Below are 18,342 nucleotides of genomic sequence, written 5' to 3' on the forward strand. Positions count from 1 at the left end.
TTGTTTTATAGAATTTTTCCTTGGCTAAGAATTCTAGAAATGTATATGTCTAAGCCTCCTACATTGACCTGAGGTCATTCTTGACTTATTCAGCAAGCTGGTGTATCCCGGGCTTTACATTTTAAAAAAGTATTAAGAAGTGTATGTGAAGCATGCAGCATAACAGACACACAGTTATGTAAATTAATTATTCCTTAGTGCCATTAGGAGAACACTCTGCCGAAGAGAAACACTCTATATGTACTCTAGAAGAGGGAGCCTGTTTGAAACATTGCTGTTATATGTTTATGCCCAGGTGGATTAGATTGAATGCTTTTAGTCTGATCGCAGCTTCCATGGCTCTTCATCAAAGAAACACAGAGCTTGTTACAAACATTGCTGTTATACAGTTTCATACTTTGTATGAAACTATTTCACTTTTAATGGACTATATCACAACTCCAGTGGGTCAGAAGTTTACATACACATTAACTGTGCCTTTAAACAGCTTGGAAAATTCCAGAAAATGATGTCAAGCTTTAGGCAATTAGCCAATTAGCTTTTGATACGCTAATTGGAGTCAGTTGAAGGTGTACCTGTGGATATATTTTAAGGCCTACCTTCAAACTCAGTGCCTCTTTGCTTGACATCATGGGAAAATCAAAAGAAATCAGCCAAGACCTCAAAAAAAAAAAATTGTGGACCTCCACAAGTCTGGTTCATCCTTGGGAGCAATTTCCAAACACCTGAAGGTACCACGTTCATCTGAACAAACAATAGTACGCAAGTATAAACACGCAGCCATCATACCACTCAGGAAGGAGATGCATTCTGTCTCCTAGAGATGAATGTAGTTTTGTAAGAAAAGTGCAAATCAATCCCAGAACAACAGCAAAGGACCTTGTGAAGATGCTGGAGGAAACAGGTAGACAAGAGTCTATATCCACAGTAAAATGAGTCCTATATAGACATAACCTGAAAGGCTACTCAGCAAGGAAGAAGCCACTGCTCCAAAACCGCCATAAAAAAGCCAGACTACAGTTTGCAAGTGCACATGGGGACAAAGATCTTACTTTTTGGAGAAATGTCATCTGGTCTGATGAAACAAAAATGTAACTCTTTAGCCATAATGACCATCGTTATGTTTGGTGGGAAAAGGGTGAGGCTTGCAAGCCGAAGAACACCATCCCAACCGTGAAGCATGGGGGTGGCAGCATCATGTTGTGGGGGTGCTCTGCTGCAGGAGGGACTGGTGCACTTCACAAAATAGATGGCATCATGAGGAAGGAAAATTATGTGGATATATAATGTCAAAATGGCTTAAGGACAACAAAGTCAAGGTATTAGAGTGGCCATCACAAAGCGATGACCTCAATCCGATAGAAAATTTGTGGGCAGAACTGAAAAAGCGTGTGTGAGCATGGAGGCCTACAAACCTGACTCAGGTCCTTGACTCAAGCCAAAATTCCAGCAACTTATTTTGAGAAGCTTGTGGAAGGCTACCCAAAGTTAAGCAATTTAAAGGCAATGCTACCAAATACTAACAAAGTGTATGTAAACTTCTGACCCACCGGGAATGTGATAAAATAAATAAAAGCTGAAATAATCATTCTCTCTGCTATTATTCTGACATTTCACATTCTTAAAATAAAGTAGTGATCCTAACTGACCTAAGACAAGGAATGTTTTCTACAATTAAATGTCAGGAACTGTAAAAAACTGAGTTTAAATGTATTTGGCTAAGGTATATGTAAACTTCTGACTTCAACTGTATATTTGCACTCAGCTAGACAAGATTCAGTTCCTTTATTTGGTTTGCGAATAACTTCCATAGCTGTTCCTTCAAAAGAGTCATTTTAATCACACTCTTTGGAGGCTACTTGAATAGGATACTGTGTGAAGTGTGCAGTTTTTGTCCTTGTCTTCCATTATTCAAGCAAACATGCAGTCCTGCCCCAGACTCGCACCACTGGTTGAGCCAGAATTTGACAAGTCAGACCACAGATAAATGTTTTGTAGCCGCTTTTACACTATCGGGCCAGTGCGAGCTAGGGCCATAAAATAGTCCGCTGGGGCCAATAGCCTCGGACCTTGAGTAGCAGAACGAAATTGCTCTGCATTCCCACCAATCGGGCCAAAAGCCCCGCATCGTTGCCCTAAAACCTTCTCTTAATACGGCACCCAGTTGCAAACGACACACACCGCGCCCATTTCAAAAGCCAAACATGCATGTTATCTAGAATATCAAGTTTATATTGTATGTAAACGTTAGCTAGCTAGCAAGACAAGTTAACATTGACTGTAACTGCCATGGTGTCCCAAGTGGTCTCTCCATTAACACAGCTATGTCCATGAACCATGAAACCATGGAAAGTTCTTTGGGCACCGTTTATCCATTGTGCGCCTTAACATATTTGTAATGTGTCCACAATTTTTTTTCATAGAGATGCAGGTGCGTGACGTCACACAAACCTGTCAGCAACCAGGGAGATGTACAAAGTTAGTGATAAACATTCACTTTTATTAAATGATATCGATCAATGAGTCAAAGTTCCTACATTACAAGATCTTAAAGCTTGTTCAATAAACGTTTGCAGAGACAGCTGTACAAAACACAGTAAATTAAACTTTCTTTTGATGATCGTACACCTTTAGCACAAAAGCTGGCGTAGCAGCATTGTTTATCGTTTGGGAGATGTCTCTGGTGACAGTCAAACCCCTGTTAAGCAAATGGGAGCGTTGCAGTTTTGGTTGTTTAAAGATAATTTTCAGAGCATATGGCAATGCAATTCCTTTATGGTCGGATATTGGAGAATTAAAGTAGGAATATCCCACATCCGAATTGAATGGAGCGCAGCATGAGTATCTCGCTAAACTCCGCCTTTGACATTGACCCCGCCTCAATCCCCAGTTGGCCTTCTTTGGCCCAAGGGTAATCGGCAGGCCATTGGCCCAAGGAGGCATGATTAAGTCCCGGAAGTAGCACTCTTCAGGGAAGTTAACATACGGATAACTTGGTTTTAGTTTTTTTCAGCACTTTAAACTGGAAAAGGAGAAAATGTTGAAAATATATCATTTCACACAGAGTGTTTACACTACTCAGGAAAGTCAACTTCTGAATGGCTTTTTTATAGTTGTCTCTGCACATTAAACTGGAATAGAGAAAATGTTTTAACAAAAATTACACTCTTCACCTTTGCTCTATGCTCACTCTCTCTCTCTCTCTCACTCTCACTCTCACTCACTCACTCACAAACACACACACTCTCTCTGTCTGTTTTTGTGATATAAACTCAATTTCTGCTCTTCCTAAGAGGAGATAAGGTAATGGCTTTGCAGGGGGTCAGAGCATGGAATGGGATTTCCTCTCCATTTCAATCAACTCCAGATGGATTTAAAATGTCGTCCTCCCTATTTTTACATGTTGCACCAGTGTTTCAACAGTTCAGTGAACTTGCAACAAACCGATGATGAAAAGCAGAGTCACTGTTTCACTGTATGATTAATCTTTGTATTTATGCATTACAGCTGCTATTTAAAACTGAGACAGGCTTCGTAGAAGCAGTCTATAAAGGCAAACAGTGTGAACGCTGTATAATACAATATCTGTTCAAATCTTTGTATGAGTCTGACTCTGCATGCCTCTTTTTGACTTGTGGCAGGATCAGTGAGAGGACACAAACCTAGTGACATTCCACTGTGCGTGCACTTTGGCAGTATCTCGCTTTTTTAAAAACAAGAAAATTCCTATAGCTCAATTGGTTGAGCATAGTGTTGGTCATCGATTTGATTTCCAGGGAGCACATACAGTGTAGCTAGATTGCACTGTAAGACACTTTGGATGAAAGTGTCTTCAAAGTGTATAAATGTAAAATGTAAATGTAAGAACCCCTTTGATGGAATGGATGGCAACAACGCATTTGTTGACAGCAAACAGGTGCCTCAAATCTCTACCACTCTCTTGTAAGCAGAGGGTCGAGTTGCTGAAGGAATAGCAGGTATGCGATTCGAGGAAAATGCCAGGGCATTTTCCACAGTTAGGCCCACACTGCTGGTTCTGGAGTCGGTGCGCCCTGGCAAGAGTACAGAGCACTCCCATCTTGGTATGGATTCCTGGAATTAATAGCCTACTGTTGACATACCAGACAAGGAGGGGCCTATTAACCTCTTAGTGGATTAAAATGTTATTTTTAAACTGGGAGAATCTCATAGATGGTCCTCGTAGAAAATAGTCTCTATAAGTGTCCCCTTTTACAGAGAAATCACTGTGGACTCTTCGTTGATGTATTTAGGTCCAGCACAATTGTGTTTATAAAGTGTCAATCAGATTCAGTCTTCCTTGAAAAATTGCTGAGTCTGATTGTGCCCAGATTATGTGTCATTCTTCCCTACTGAAGTTCTGATATGCTGAAGCAATTATCATAACCCAAAATATTTCTCTGAAGCGTAGAGAGCAAGAGTGGATGTGGTTGGCTGAGCAGCTCCAACCATTGATCAAGTCACGAGAAATTTAGAAGTTTTATATATAAAGACTTTGTTGATCTAGACATTTTTGTGTCTTTGCCTCTGTTTGCTCGGTTCCTTAATCAAATGACATTTCTGATGATTCAGCTCTTGCACATGGTGCTGAATTGAGCTGTTCATGACAGATCTGATTGAACTGGCAAAGTCGAAAGGACAAGTGGACTTGCCATGTTTGCTGTTGCAGAACTTGTGAAAATCACACAGGAATCATCAAAGGGTTTCGCAGGCTGCCGTGAATCTGAGAAAGAGCAAAGATGCTGTTTAATGTGGTCCTGTACAGCACAACCTGCTTTTGATGATTGGAATGATTCTTCACTTCCTTAACATTTCATTTTTACTTTCTGTGCTTTCTTCTTCTTTTTTTCCCTCTCCTTTTTCCCTCTCTGTTTCCTTTTCAATACAGACACAGTAATCCATACTTATAAACACCCTTTGTTCACAGATGTGAGCTCATCCTACTGTTTGTCTCACCCAGGACTGGCCGTTTGATGATGGTGCACCACCTCCCACGAAGATCGTGGATGACTGGCTCAGTCTGCTGAGGAATAAGTTCTGTGAGGATCCAGGGTGCTGTGTGGCTGTGCACTGTGTGGCTGGTCTAGGACGGTAAGTGGTAGGGAAGCAGCAATATGTCACATAACTCAAATACAAAACATCACAACTCTTATTGGACAAAGTAGCACTGGGTATTGATACAGATTTCCTGATTTAATTTGAATCTGATTCACAAGCTTATGATTCTGATTTCAATATGATTTTATTCTATTCTGATACATTTGGGGGATATTCAGTTATAATGCCTATTTTGTTTACATTTAAATTTTCTCTCAGATAATGCTGTAAATCTACAGGAAACCTTCTACCCTTGTACATTATGAAAATAGTAATTACAAAAATCAATAACAGGGCACAATCTGTGCAATCAAATTGCTATGTATTTAACAGATATAATAATCAGCACAACCTAAACTGAAGTCAACTTTAAACGATCAGTCTCGGGATTTTAAGAATTTAAATCGGGATTGTTCAAATAAAGATCGCGATTAATCTGAACATTTATATTTTTACGTAGTCCTTACTGAAAAACATTAATTCAAAACTGTTTTGAGAGGCAGTTTTAATAAGAAAAAGTATATAAACACAGAAGGTTGGGGGATATATAGAGGGGAATCTATATATATATATATATATATATATATATATATATATATATATATATATATATATATATATATATATATATATATTTTTTTTTTGTTTTTTTTTTTTTTTTTTTTTTTACAGAATTCTGAGGGCACAGATTGCATGCAGGTCTAATTAAAAATGTTCAGCCTGGTGTGCGGTGTTTTAGAACATGTAGACCAGAGTATGTGAGTTGAGAGGAGCGTCAGCGATTTCCACTCTCCGAGTCATGCAATTACTCCACTCGAACTCCACTCCAGGTTTTACGTTTCCTGCTCATTGCTCTCTCCCATCTCAATGATGAGAGAAACCCTGCTCCAAGTTTGCTCCATAGCACAATTTGCACCCAGTTACAGCTCCTCTTTAACATGAATTGGTCCTGACATTGGTCCTCTTAGCAGCATAGTGAATAGAGCTGTTCAGCCATGACGTCGATTTGTAGGCGAACCCAGAAGTCTTAATTCACCATGGGTTCCCTCAGTATTTTCCTATAGGGCTTTATAATACAGTTTTTCAACTTGTGAGTAAAATAAAATCTGTGGTAAACATTACTTCATGATAAATGGACATTTTGTTCTACAACAAACAGTTGTGCTCAAAAGTTTGCATACCCTTGGATAATTGGTAATATATGTACCATTTTTAAAGAAAACATGAGTGAGTAGGCAAAACACATTTCTTTTATTTCTTATGGGATTCATATTCAACTGTAGATTATAACAGAATGGCACAATCATAAAACAAAACATGGCAACAAAGAAAAAAAATTAATTGACCCCTGTTCAAAAGTCTGCAATCCCTTAGTTCTTAATACTGTGTATTGCCCCCTTTAGCATCAATGACAGCGTGCAGTCTTTTGTAATAGTTGTCTATGAGGCCCCAAATTCTTGCAGGTGGTATAGCTGCCCATTCGTCTTGGCAAAATGCCTCCAGGTCATGCAAAGTCTTTGGTCGTCTTGCATGAACCACACGTTTGAGATCTCCCCAGAGTGGCTCGATGATATTATGGTCAGGAGACTGTGATGGCCACTCCAGAACCTTCACCTTTTTCTGCTGTAACCACTGGAGGGTCAACTTGGCCTTGTGCTTAGGGTCATTGTCATGCTGGAAAGTCCAAGAGCGTCCCATGCGCAGCTTTCATGCCGAAGAATGCAAATTGTCTGGCAGTATTTTCTGATTAACATGGTGCATTCATCTTCCCATTAATTTTCACAAGATGAATGCAGCATGTTATCAGAAAATACTGCCAGACAATTTGCATTTGCAAGTCAGTGAGCCACCACCATGCTTCACAGTGGGGATGGTATTCTTTTCACTTTAGGCCTTGTTGACCCCTCTCCAAACATAACGCTTATGGTTGTGACCATAGAGCTCTATTTTAGTCTCATCATTCCAAATTACAGTGTGCCAGAAGTTGAGGCGTTGTCGGGCATATTGTAACCGGGCTTTTTTGTGGCATTGGCGCAGTAAAGGCTTCTTTCTGGCAACTCAACCATGCAGCTCATTTTTGTATCGTCATATTGTGCTCCTTGAAACAACCACACTGTCTTTTTCCAGAGCAGCCTGTATTTCTCCTGAGGTTACCTGTGGGTTTTTCTTTGTATCCCGAACAATTCTTCTGGCAGTTGTGGCTGAAATCTTTCTTGGTCTACCTGACCTTGGCTTGGTATCAAGAGATCCCTGAATTTTCCACTTCTTAATAAGTGATTGAACAATACTGACTGGCATTTTCAAGGCTTTGGATATATTTTTATATCCTTTTCCAAACTTTATAAAGTTCCATTACCTTGTTACGCAGGTCTTTTGACAGTTCTTTTCTGCTCCCCATGGCTCAGTATCTAGCCTGCTCAGTGCATCTACGTGAGAGCTAGCAAACTCATTGACAGTTTATACACAGACACTAATTGCAATTTAAAAAGCCACAGGTGTGGGAAATTAACCTTTAATTGCCATTTCAAATCAAATCAAATAACTTTTATTGTCACACAACCGTATACACAAGTGCAATAGTGTGTGAAATTCTTGGGTGCAGTTCCGAGCAACATAGTTGTCGTGACAGTGATGAGACATATACCAATTTACAATAAACATCAGATTTACACAACACAATTTAAAATCTAATATACACATAATTACACACAACACAATATACAAATAATAACATACAATGTACAGTATACAATACACACAATATAGAATACACATTATACAGTTTTGTTTTTTAAATAGTATATATATATATATATATATATATATATATATATATATATATATATATTAGTATATATAAAATATACAGTAGGTTGTATTGTACTGTATTGACATTCAGGCTGTCGGTTGATAGTAAGTTGCCAGTGTTTTGTTAAGAGAGAATATAATTTATGACAGTCCGGTGTGAGATAATAAGATTAATAAAGTGCAGTGCTGATTTGTTTGATTGTGAGAGGTCAAGAGTTCAAAAGTCTGTTTGCTTGGAGGAAGAAGCTGTCATATAGTCGGCTGGTGCATGTCCTGATGCTGCGATACCGCCTGCCTGATGGTAGCAGTGAGAGCAGCCCATGGCTTGGGTGGCTGGAGTCTCTGATGATCCTCTGAGCTTTTTTCACACACCGCCCGGTATATTTGTCCTGGAGGGAGGGAAGCTCACCTCCGATGATGTGTCTGGCAGTTCGCACCACCCTTTGCAGGGCTCTGCGGTTCTGGGCAGTGCTATTGCCGTACCAGGTTGAGATGCAGCCAGTCAGGATGCTCTCTACAGTGCTGGTGTAGAACCGTGTGAGGATGTGGCGGTTCATTCCAAACTTCCTCAGCCGTCTCAGGAAGAAGAGGCGCTGATGAGCCTTCACAACGGCCTCAGTGTGGACTGACCATGTGAGTTCCTCAGTGATGTGGACACCCAGGAACTTGAAGCTTACTGACTCTCTCCACTGGTGCTTCATTGATGCTGATGGGGCTGTGTTCTCTTTCTCTTCTCCTGAAGTCCACCATAAGCTCCTTTGTCTTACTGACGTTGAGAGAGAGGTTGTGCTCCTGACACCAGTGTGTCAGAGTGTGCACCTCCTCTCTGTTTCATCATTGTCAGTGATCAGACCTACCACCGTCGTATCATCAGCAAACTAAATGATGGCATTGGAGCTGTGTCTTGCCACACAGTCATGTGTGTACAGGGAATACAGGAGTGGGCTGATAACACAGCCCTGCAGGGCTCCAGTGTTGAGGGTCAGTGATGAGGAGATGTTGCTGCCCATTCTAACCACCTGGCGTCTGCTTGATAGGAAGTCCAGGATCCAGCTGCACAGCGAGCTGTTTAAGCCCAGAGCCCGGAGTTTCACATAAAGCTTGGAGGGCACTATGGTGTTGAATGCTGAGCTGTAGTCTACAAACAGCATTCTCACATAAGTGTTCCTTTTTTCCAGGTGGGAGAGAGCAGTGTGTATTGTAGATGCAATGGCATCATCAGTGGAGCGGTTGTTGCGGTAAGCAAACTGCAGCGGGTCCAATGATGGAGGCAGCACAGAGCAGATGTAATCTCTGATTAGTCTCTCAAAGCATTTGCTGATGATGGGAGTCAGAGCAACAGGACGCCAGTCATTTAAGCAAATGATTTTGGATTGCTTTGGAACAGGCACAATGGTGGACGTTTTAAAGCATGTGGGGACTACAGACAAAGAGAGGGAAAGGTTGAATAATGTCTGTAAAAACGCTCTGATGACGCAGCCCAGAATGGCTTGTGGTGGGATGTACACAGCAGTGATAATGACCGCTGTGATTGCCCTCGGCAGCCAGAATGGTCGACACAGAAGCATGAGAAATTCCAGATCAGGAGAGCAGAAAGACTTGATAGAATGTACATTCCTCTGATCACACCAGGATTTGTTGATCATAAAACATGCACCACCACCTCTGCATTTAAACCTGTGTTTGTCACCTTGTGTGTCTGTAACAAGGCCAAACATTCAAGGGTATGTAAACTTTTAATCAAGGCCATTTGGGTGATTTCTGTTATCATTATGATTTAAAAAGGAGCCAAACAACTATGTGATTAATAAATGGCTTCATATTATCACTATCCTTAAATAAAAGACAGAAATCTTTTTTTGCATGATCAGTCATATTTTCAAAATCAGTGCCAAAATTTCACAATTTCTGCCAGGGTATACAAACGTTTGAGCACAACTGTATGTAAATTGCTGTAATGTAAATTGCTTATATATACATATAATATGTGTATGTGTGTGTATATATATATATATATATATATATATATATATGTATGCAGTTCAATTCGGCTTCAAATTTCACATTTGACGTATAAAAGTGTGTAATATATGTTGTAGAACAAAACCTCCACGTATTGTCAAGTAATTTTTACCACAGACCTTATTTTACTCATAAATCCAAAACTCCCATTTTAAAACCCCATAGGAAAATCCCAAGGGAACCCATGCCGAATTCTCTTCCGGGTTTGTGGACTACAAACTGAATAACTCTATTCTATTCTTGCTGACTTGGGTGGTAATATGTGTTTTGGTCGTGATGGAGCGATCTTGGAGCATGATAGAACACAGACGCTCCGTGCTTCAGGCAAAATCACGCAACTCCGCTTCCTGCTCCACTTCCACTCCGTATCGTTCACATACTCTTATGTAGACATTTAAATGCTCATCTTACCTCTCCTGCTCATGGTGGGCAAGCTTAGTTGTTGAGCTTTATCAAACATGGCATGCCTGTTAGACAGCCTTTCCCTGGATCTGTTGCTCTTTTTCCCCATCACAATGCAATCAAGGATTGTGTGCAATATCTCTGCAAGAGCTTTAAGATTTTGGTTTTTCATCATACTTTTTTGCATTACCCCAAATACCCCCTAGCGAAAGGCCTCAGTCTTGGCCTGTGTCCTCTCCAGGTCAAACTCATTCTCCCTGCCTGACCACTCTTTGACAAAACCTACTGTCCACATGGAAGCACAATATGAATCCAAGTTTATTACTTGAGGCACAAAGGTTAACATCCAAAGACGAAACTGGAAGCGGTTGATAAGCAGCTCTCTTAATTGCTCCTCTGTGTTCCCCATATCTCTTCAGCGGAGGATCCTAGTGTAGTCACTGTATTCCCCTTTTATCTGGCCAGCTGTCAAAACACGCACAGAATTTAATTAAGCTGTGGCGCTTAAACCGTTGAGCCAGACGGTCAAATGCAGGAGTTCTGCAGGAGTGGTCGGTTAATGGCACTCCGGTTAACCCTGCCTGCCCTCATCCCACTTTGACCTCTGACCGCTTTTGCCGACAAGTTAAGCACCAGCCTCTCTGACGCAGGTTGCCGCTCCTGTGGGAGCCCTCAGCAGTTTTTGACAGGGAGCCAATGTTTGCTTTACTAGGCCCAGTTTGTTTTATTACGCATTGGAAAGGGGCGCACTCAGTGGAGACTTCTAAGCTGTCAGTATCCTGAGCTTAACTGGTAAAAATAGATGAGGTACCTGATGGGGAGTGACACGCTCTTTAATTCAAAATGCTTGTTATTGTTGTAAATCTGGGATGATCGTATCATGCCATTAGTTTAATATTAAAAAATAGATGTATGGCCTAACTAGTCTGGTTTTAAAATGTGAAGTATTGATTTTAGGGCTGCACAATTATTACAAAAAAACTAATCGTTCAAATTCCTTGATAATTGTAGGTAGCGCAATTACTTTTCGATATAATAGAATTTACATTAGCAAACATATTTTGTGTGGGCCATATGTGTGCCATATTTTTATGTAGGTTACGCATCCAAAATAAGTTCATAGCTCTGTCACTGAATTAATTTATGTACGGTCTTCATTTACTGATGTGTACAACAACAATAATGCATGAGTTTCACATTGGTCCTCTTAGCAGCATGAAACAAACAAACCAAAAAAAATTCAAATGTTGAAAAAATTATACACAGAAAACAAGCAACAGACATGTCTGTGATTGATTACAATGCTCAACCACTGCAAAAAAAAAAAAAAAAAAAAACACAAGTAAACAAAATATTACAGGAGTAGACTTGAATGGGATGCTGTAATGGACACTTTTCATGATTAGTTAATTGTGTATTTATTTTTTTTTTTTTTTTGAGTGTGCAGCCCTGTTATCTCTTCATCAAGGCATATGTGTTTTGAAGATCCCCTATATTTGTGATAGCCTCCTTTGTAGTACAATAATGTGTCTTACCTTTCACAAAACGTACACTACATCAACTGAAAACTTGTCGTCACATGCACTAGGTGGTTTCCATGCTCAGAGTTGAATGGTTCACAAGGAGCCATTTTCCTAGAAATGCCTGATGCTTTTGGGGGCTGCACACACAATCTGTTTGAGCAGTTGACATTTCCTGGTAGTAAATGCTGCGTCTATGTTGCAGGGCTCCAGTGCTGGTGGCTTTGGCACTTATAGAGAGTGGGATGAAATATGAGGATGCCATTCAGTTCATCAGACAGTGAGTATACATTACAGCATACAATACATCTCCAACACCTTACAGTAAACGATACAACACCCAGTCATAAAAACAAGCGACATCACAGTAAATGGTTGTGCTTTATTTTGAAGTAAGTGTACTTTCAGTATACTAAGTGTATTTACCCAAGAAAGTACTGAGTAATATTGGGTAACTACATGTACTTAATATGGGTTAAGGTTGGGGTTAGGTTTAAGGTTAGGGTTAGTACCTAGTAATTACTGTAGTTGTTGTAATTATATAGTAGGTAAATGTAGAACAGTACTGTAAAATAAAGTGCTAGCCAGTAAATTATGCAGGACTAGGGCATATTAACGAATTATGCAGCACTAACACAACACAGGGGTTATGCAGCATTAACATGTTACAAGTAATTGTGTGGCACAAATTATGCAGCTGACAAATTATGTGCATAACGAATTATGACATGGAGTATAGCAAAATTGATTTTAAACATCTTATATACTGTAGGTGTTTAGTTGTTTTACCTATTATATTTTAACCTGTATTTTGCCATAAAAATAGCCATAGAAGCTGACGTGGTGGTGCAAACAAACAAGCATATAGTATAGCATTAACACACATTATATAGGATTAATACGTTACAGAAATAATAACATGGTAATAACAGATTATGGAAAAATTGTCCTATATTAATGACTTTGTTTTCAAAAAAATTAAATATCCCAAATTCTCAATTACACGTTTGATGGCTACATGTACATATTTTTTCCGCAGGAAGCGCAGAGGCGCCATCAACAGTAAGCAGCTGACATACCTGGAGAAGTACCGCCCCAAACAGAGACTGCGTTTCAAAGACCCACATAACCACAAAAGCAAGTGCTGCCTCATGTGATTCAGTCTCACCAGCCTGCCACTGAAGCACCCATTCACTAATGGACTAAACCGGACTAAAATTACCAATCCAGTGCATTTGAACTCTTGTTACTTTTCAGGAGGGGAATTTAACCCCCTTTGGTGTATATATATATATATATATGAGACCCCTTCACACAGGGTCTTAACCAGCTCAGGGCTGTAAAAGACGAGCCTCTTGAATTTTGTCTTAAAACACAAACCCCCATCGTAAGTGTTTTCACAAATATATTGTGAACACCCACACATACACTAATGCATACTCTTCTACACACTCACAGCCATCATTCTGTACCAACAGCACACAGTCCAAAGATAATCATGGCCAGCCACCTGCTCCTCTGGCAGGGTGAACCACAATGAGGTCATAGAACAAAATCACTGTTTGTGACTACCCTAATATCTCTCCCTTTTATAATGGAGTTTCAGAATGCACGTCACTCCAGTGAATCACTACCATAAATGTTCTTAGGGATTAGAGTTTTACACCACTGGCTGCTTACTGATAGAACTGTGGGAGTCACTGAAAGCTGGAATGATTACATAGCACACATTCACATTGTTACTAAGTTTTGGGATGTTTTAGCTGCCTTTGAGCTGTTTTGAGGGCAAAGTGAAGGTCAGAACTCTTTTGTGATCTTGTTCATAGCATAGCTTTGCTCATAGAAAAGTCCAGCTAATCTGATACACTAAGTGTCCCAGAATTGCAACAATGAACTGAGGAATCCATGCTTAATTTAATATATCCACAAGAGTGAGTTGTTAAACTACATTCAAAGTAATAATCCAGAATCGCAGAGTCATGGAAAATTGTAGAATGTTTATTTATGGGGGGGTTGGGGGTTGTGCACACTCATGGCTGTTTTTCGCTTGACACTGTTGTACTATGGACACTGCAGAATTTCAGAATCAGTGAAATTTAAGAGTGGAGCTTAAAGGGCTAGTTTACCCAAAAAAGAATTGATCCATGATTTACTCACCCTCATGTTGTTGCAAACCCCATATGACTTTATTTTATCCATGGAACACAAAAGGAGATGTTAGGCAGAACGTTAGTTTTAGGCAGGGACTAAAAACAAAATGTTTTTCATTTTGGTTCGTTCTGAGCAAAAACAGTATTTTTTCGTTCCGGTTCAGAAGTTCCGCAGTCTCCTTTCCAAAAGGTCACCGGTTAGAACAAAATAAAAGAGGTGGGTGAAATACTAATTGTAGTGTTGCCGTATCTTCAAGAGAAACAAGCAACATGGTCTAGAAAAATAAGCCCAAAATGTGCCAATTGCTTCTCCCAAATAAGCAAAAATAAGCTAAAAGAATTTTTCCCTGTGTGGTGGATATTTTGGCATAGAAATCATAAGCAGTTAGTTAACAGTTAAGTATAATTTTATTTATTTATACAGATCTGCATCTCAGTCAAATCCCAGCAGCATCAAATCTGTATTAATGCATCATATCTAACAATAATCCAGTGAAGACTTGGAAACAACTGAGAAATTTACTTTCTACTTCTAATAATGTTTTCCTTGTATCTGGATTAACCGTGCATGTATATGTAGTAATTATACATAGTTGTTAAAAAGGTCTTCATTCACAGAATGTGACATCCACAATGGGCAGTTAGGCAAAGAAATGTGTGATGCAGCAGTTTCCTATAGGTTCAAAGCACGTTTCATTTTTCAGGCAACATGAAGTGGTGTAATTCCAAAACCCTTTAGCCTTTAGTTTCATGAAAAAATGATCTGAACAATATTAACTGTTTATACCCAGTTACCAGCATTTTCAAATAAAGTTTTCACTCTGGAACAATTGAAAATCACTTTGTTCCGGTTTTCAGTTACGTTCTGCACAAAATGTAGTTCATTTTCGTTCCTTGAACAGTTTTTAGTCCCTGGTCTTGGGTACTATTCACTTTCATTGCATCTTTTTTCCTTACGATGCAAGTTGATGATGAGTGAGGCTGTCATTCTGCTTAACATCTCCTTTTGTGTGCCACAGAAGATAGTCATAAGGGTTTGGAACAACTTAAGGGGGAGTGATGAGAGAATTTTCATTTTTGAGTGAACTATCCCTTTAGTGTATATTTTTTTTTTTTTTTTTTTCAGAATGAGAAATGAAAAGGGATCAGGATCTCTGTTGAACTAGTGGTCATGTAGGCACCAGGGAAGCAAGCGTGTAAATGAATGTGTACTCTCACTCATGCTTCAACTATATGATCATTAATCTGCTTCCTCTCATTGTCAGATTCATTTGGATATGAATGATTAGTATTCTAAATGTGGCATCTAATGTGTATGACCCTAGGTCTCGATTAATGTCACATTTCTCTGCAAATCAGTTTGCTCAATGAAGCAAATATTAAAGACATTTCCAATAAAAGTGTATTTTTGCAGTTACATCCAGAAGAAGGACTATGGTGAGCCTAAGCAAATACCACTGCACATAATTTTTCATTCTGTATTTTATGGAATAGTACATTTAGCTTAAGTTTGATAAATACAGTACATTCATTTACCCTCCAATATTCCTCTACAAAAGTAGTTACAGGAGCCATTTCTAACTCACTGTAATTGAGATCAGGTCTTAAGTTTACACCTCTGACCTTACTAACTAGACACAATTTTGATACTTGAGGAAGTTATGTCGAGCAGGAGAAAGCTGCACTGACAAACTAGCTTTAATCTATTCTCTGGATTCAATAGTCTCCCTTTTATTTTATTTTTATGAGAGATCTTTAAATCTAGTCATGTCGAAAGTGTTTTTATAGTTAAAAGTAAATAAAGCAGCCTTATGTTGCTCTAATATAAGGGCTTTTCTCCAATATATACAGAGATTACAGGGAATTTCATTCATTTTGTGGTTTTGATCTTTTGTACAACTCCACCACCTGTTTGGTGTTTGCCTTTGTGAACCTAACATAATATGTAATGTTAAGAGTTAACATTGACACATGAAAATGTGATGCCATCAGCAAATAAAAAAAAATAAATCAAAGCACTGAATATATTTTAATATCATCACTGGCACCACCTTCAACACTGCCATATTTTATTTGGATTTTTCCTGATGAAGGATGGAGCAGGTCACATTTATCTTGACCTCATTCACTCAGCGTCCTGAAGATATTTTCATTGTTCACTGACAAGCCTGAATCCAGACCTTTTTTTTTTTTTTTCTTCTTCCTGATATTCAGAGTCGGAGCCCCATCAGTTTTTAATTAGTGAGTTCTCAGAGCTTGACTCATTACCCTCACCTTGGGTGGCATATAGTAGTATCTGTCTTAAAAAGTGTGTAGGAGGCAAGAGATAATGTGATCTGGGTGTAGAAACCACTGTTACATCACAGCAAGGCTAATTAAGCCATCATTCATTGTTTCCCTGATCATATCTACACTGCTTGGCCAAAAAAATAAATTAAAAAAAATTGCCGTTTGGATTTAAATAAGCAGATCCTTAAGAGCATACGATTGGATCATTATTGCAGTGATTAATATGTTTCAGCTGGCAACAATTCTTTTAATCCTAACTGATGCAGTGTGTAGCTTCTCATTTCTTAAACAGCCATGTCAGAAACCTATCCTGTGGTCATGGAAAAGATGTCACTGTGTTTCAGAAGGGGCAAAATATTGGCCTGCTTCAAGCAAAGAAAAAAAACTAAGGAGATTGCTGAAATAACTGGAATTGGGTTAAGAACTGACCAACACATTATTAAAACGTGGAAGGATAGTGGTGAACCATCAGCTTCACAGAAGAAATGTGGTCAGAAAAAAATCTTGAATGATTGTAATCGGAGATCACTAAAATGCTTGAAGTCACAAAATGGACAGTAGAACTCACAGCTATGTTTAATAGTGAAAGTAAAAGCATTTCCACATGCACAATGCGACGAGAACTTACAGGATTGAGACTGAACAGCTGTGTGGCCACAAGAAAGCCACTTATTAGTTAAGCTAATTGGAAAAAACTACTTCAGTTTGCTAGGGAGCATAAAGATTGGACTGTGGAGCAATTAAAAAAGGTCATGTGGTCTAATGAGTCCATATTCCAGGACGACAATGTTAAGATTCATCGGGCTGAGATTGTGAAAGAGTTTTAATTAATGCAACTCTAGACAGAAATAAATGTTGTGACGTCGCATAAGGTTGTTGAAACAATGTTACCACAAATGCGCGCCATAATCAAAGCTAAAGGCGGTCCAACGAAATATTAGAGTATTCGATTTCTTTTTTTTTTTTTTTTTGTCCAGGCAGTGTATCTGGTCTATTTGATAAGAATATGTGATTGATAAAGTTTTTCTTAAAGTTTTTCTCAATGGCTTTGGCACAATTCTCGAATGAGAATAATGTTTTTAAAACAATAAGTTCAAATCTCTGAACAATTAGTTTCTTGTTCACACCAGATTTGAATTTCTTGTGCAATTTGCTTAAATGAATGTTTTTTTGGCACGTGTGCAAAAGCGTAAGTACAACTGTCTACAATCTGCACATGGCTTGCTGATCAAAACTGATCAGTGAAACTGTCATACTCTTCACAATTATTATTATTATTTTTTTTAATTTTATTTATTTTTTAAACAGGACAACCGCAGGTTTTTTCATTTTCATTTATTTATTTATTTATTTTTTTCATGGATGTCATTTTGTGGCAATTTTCTGTTCACTATATATGATTTTACATGTAAGAAATGTGTAAAAATGGACATGCAAATGTGAATTTTCTGTTTACGTGTAGCCTAACACAGTTTTACAAAAATACATTTACTGTACACTGTAAAACATTTTAAGTTGGTTAAACTTGGAAACGAAAGTTCTCAACTTGAAGATAACCCTTGTTTCAACTCAAATAGTTACGTTTTAAAAGTTGTTTAACTAATGATCATTTGTTGTTTCAACTTGATACTCTGAGTTAACCTGTTGATGTACACCTGTTGTATTTCCCACTCAGTATCACCCCTCCTCCTCCCCCTTCCCCTTTTTCAACTTCTAACTTACAGACATAAGTTAAATACACATTGAAAACTTAGACAAAACTCACAAGTAGACAATGGATTACTTTAAGTATACTTTTTTTGAAAACTTAAATACTTGAGTTCAATATCTAACACTTGCCATGACAATTAGTTAAAGATAAGAAATAGGTTAACAAATTAATGGGGCTATTATGTTTTACAGTGTATACATACAAATGTACATATCCTTTTTCTGTGTACTACAGTATTGTACAGTATTGACTTTTCCCAGTAAACTTTTACCTACTGTTGAAATCGTGTTCAGTGTGATACACAATGTCATTCAGTTAGACAAAA

General features: G+C 38.6%; 1 protein-coding gene across 6 annotated transcripts in view; it reads left to right on the top strand.

Moving 5' to 3' along the window:
- Positions 1-16,032, top strand: part of LOC127452841 (protein tyrosine phosphatase type IVA 3-like) — a 34,877-nt gene extending 18,845 nt beyond the window's left edge. For 5 of the 6 annotated variants that reach the window (XM_051718626.1, XM_051718627.1, XM_051718628.1 and 2 more), the window contains 3 exons: positions 4,979-5,109; positions 12,073-12,147; positions 12,907-16,032. In XM_051718626.1, coding sequence (XP_051574586.1) covers positions 4,979-5,109; positions 12,073-12,147; positions 12,907-13,024 — 324 coding nt within the window. In that variant the 3' untranslated portion in view covers positions 13,025-16,032. The remainder of the gene's footprint in view (positions 1-4,978; positions 5,110-12,072; positions 12,148-12,906) is intronic. The other variant, XM_051718630.1, reaches the window with a different exon arrangement.
- The last annotated feature ends 2,310 nt before the right edge of the window (positions 16,033-18,342 follow it).

The sequence above is a fragment of the Myxocyprinus asiaticus genome, chromosome 15 (assembly GCF_019703515.2).
Source record: "Myxocyprinus asiaticus isolate MX2 ecotype Aquarium Trade chromosome 15, UBuf_Myxa_2, whole genome shotgun sequence".
In the NCBI taxonomy this organism is placed as follows: domain Eukaryota; kingdom Metazoa; phylum Chordata; class Actinopteri; order Cypriniformes; family Catostomidae; genus Myxocyprinus; species Myxocyprinus asiaticus.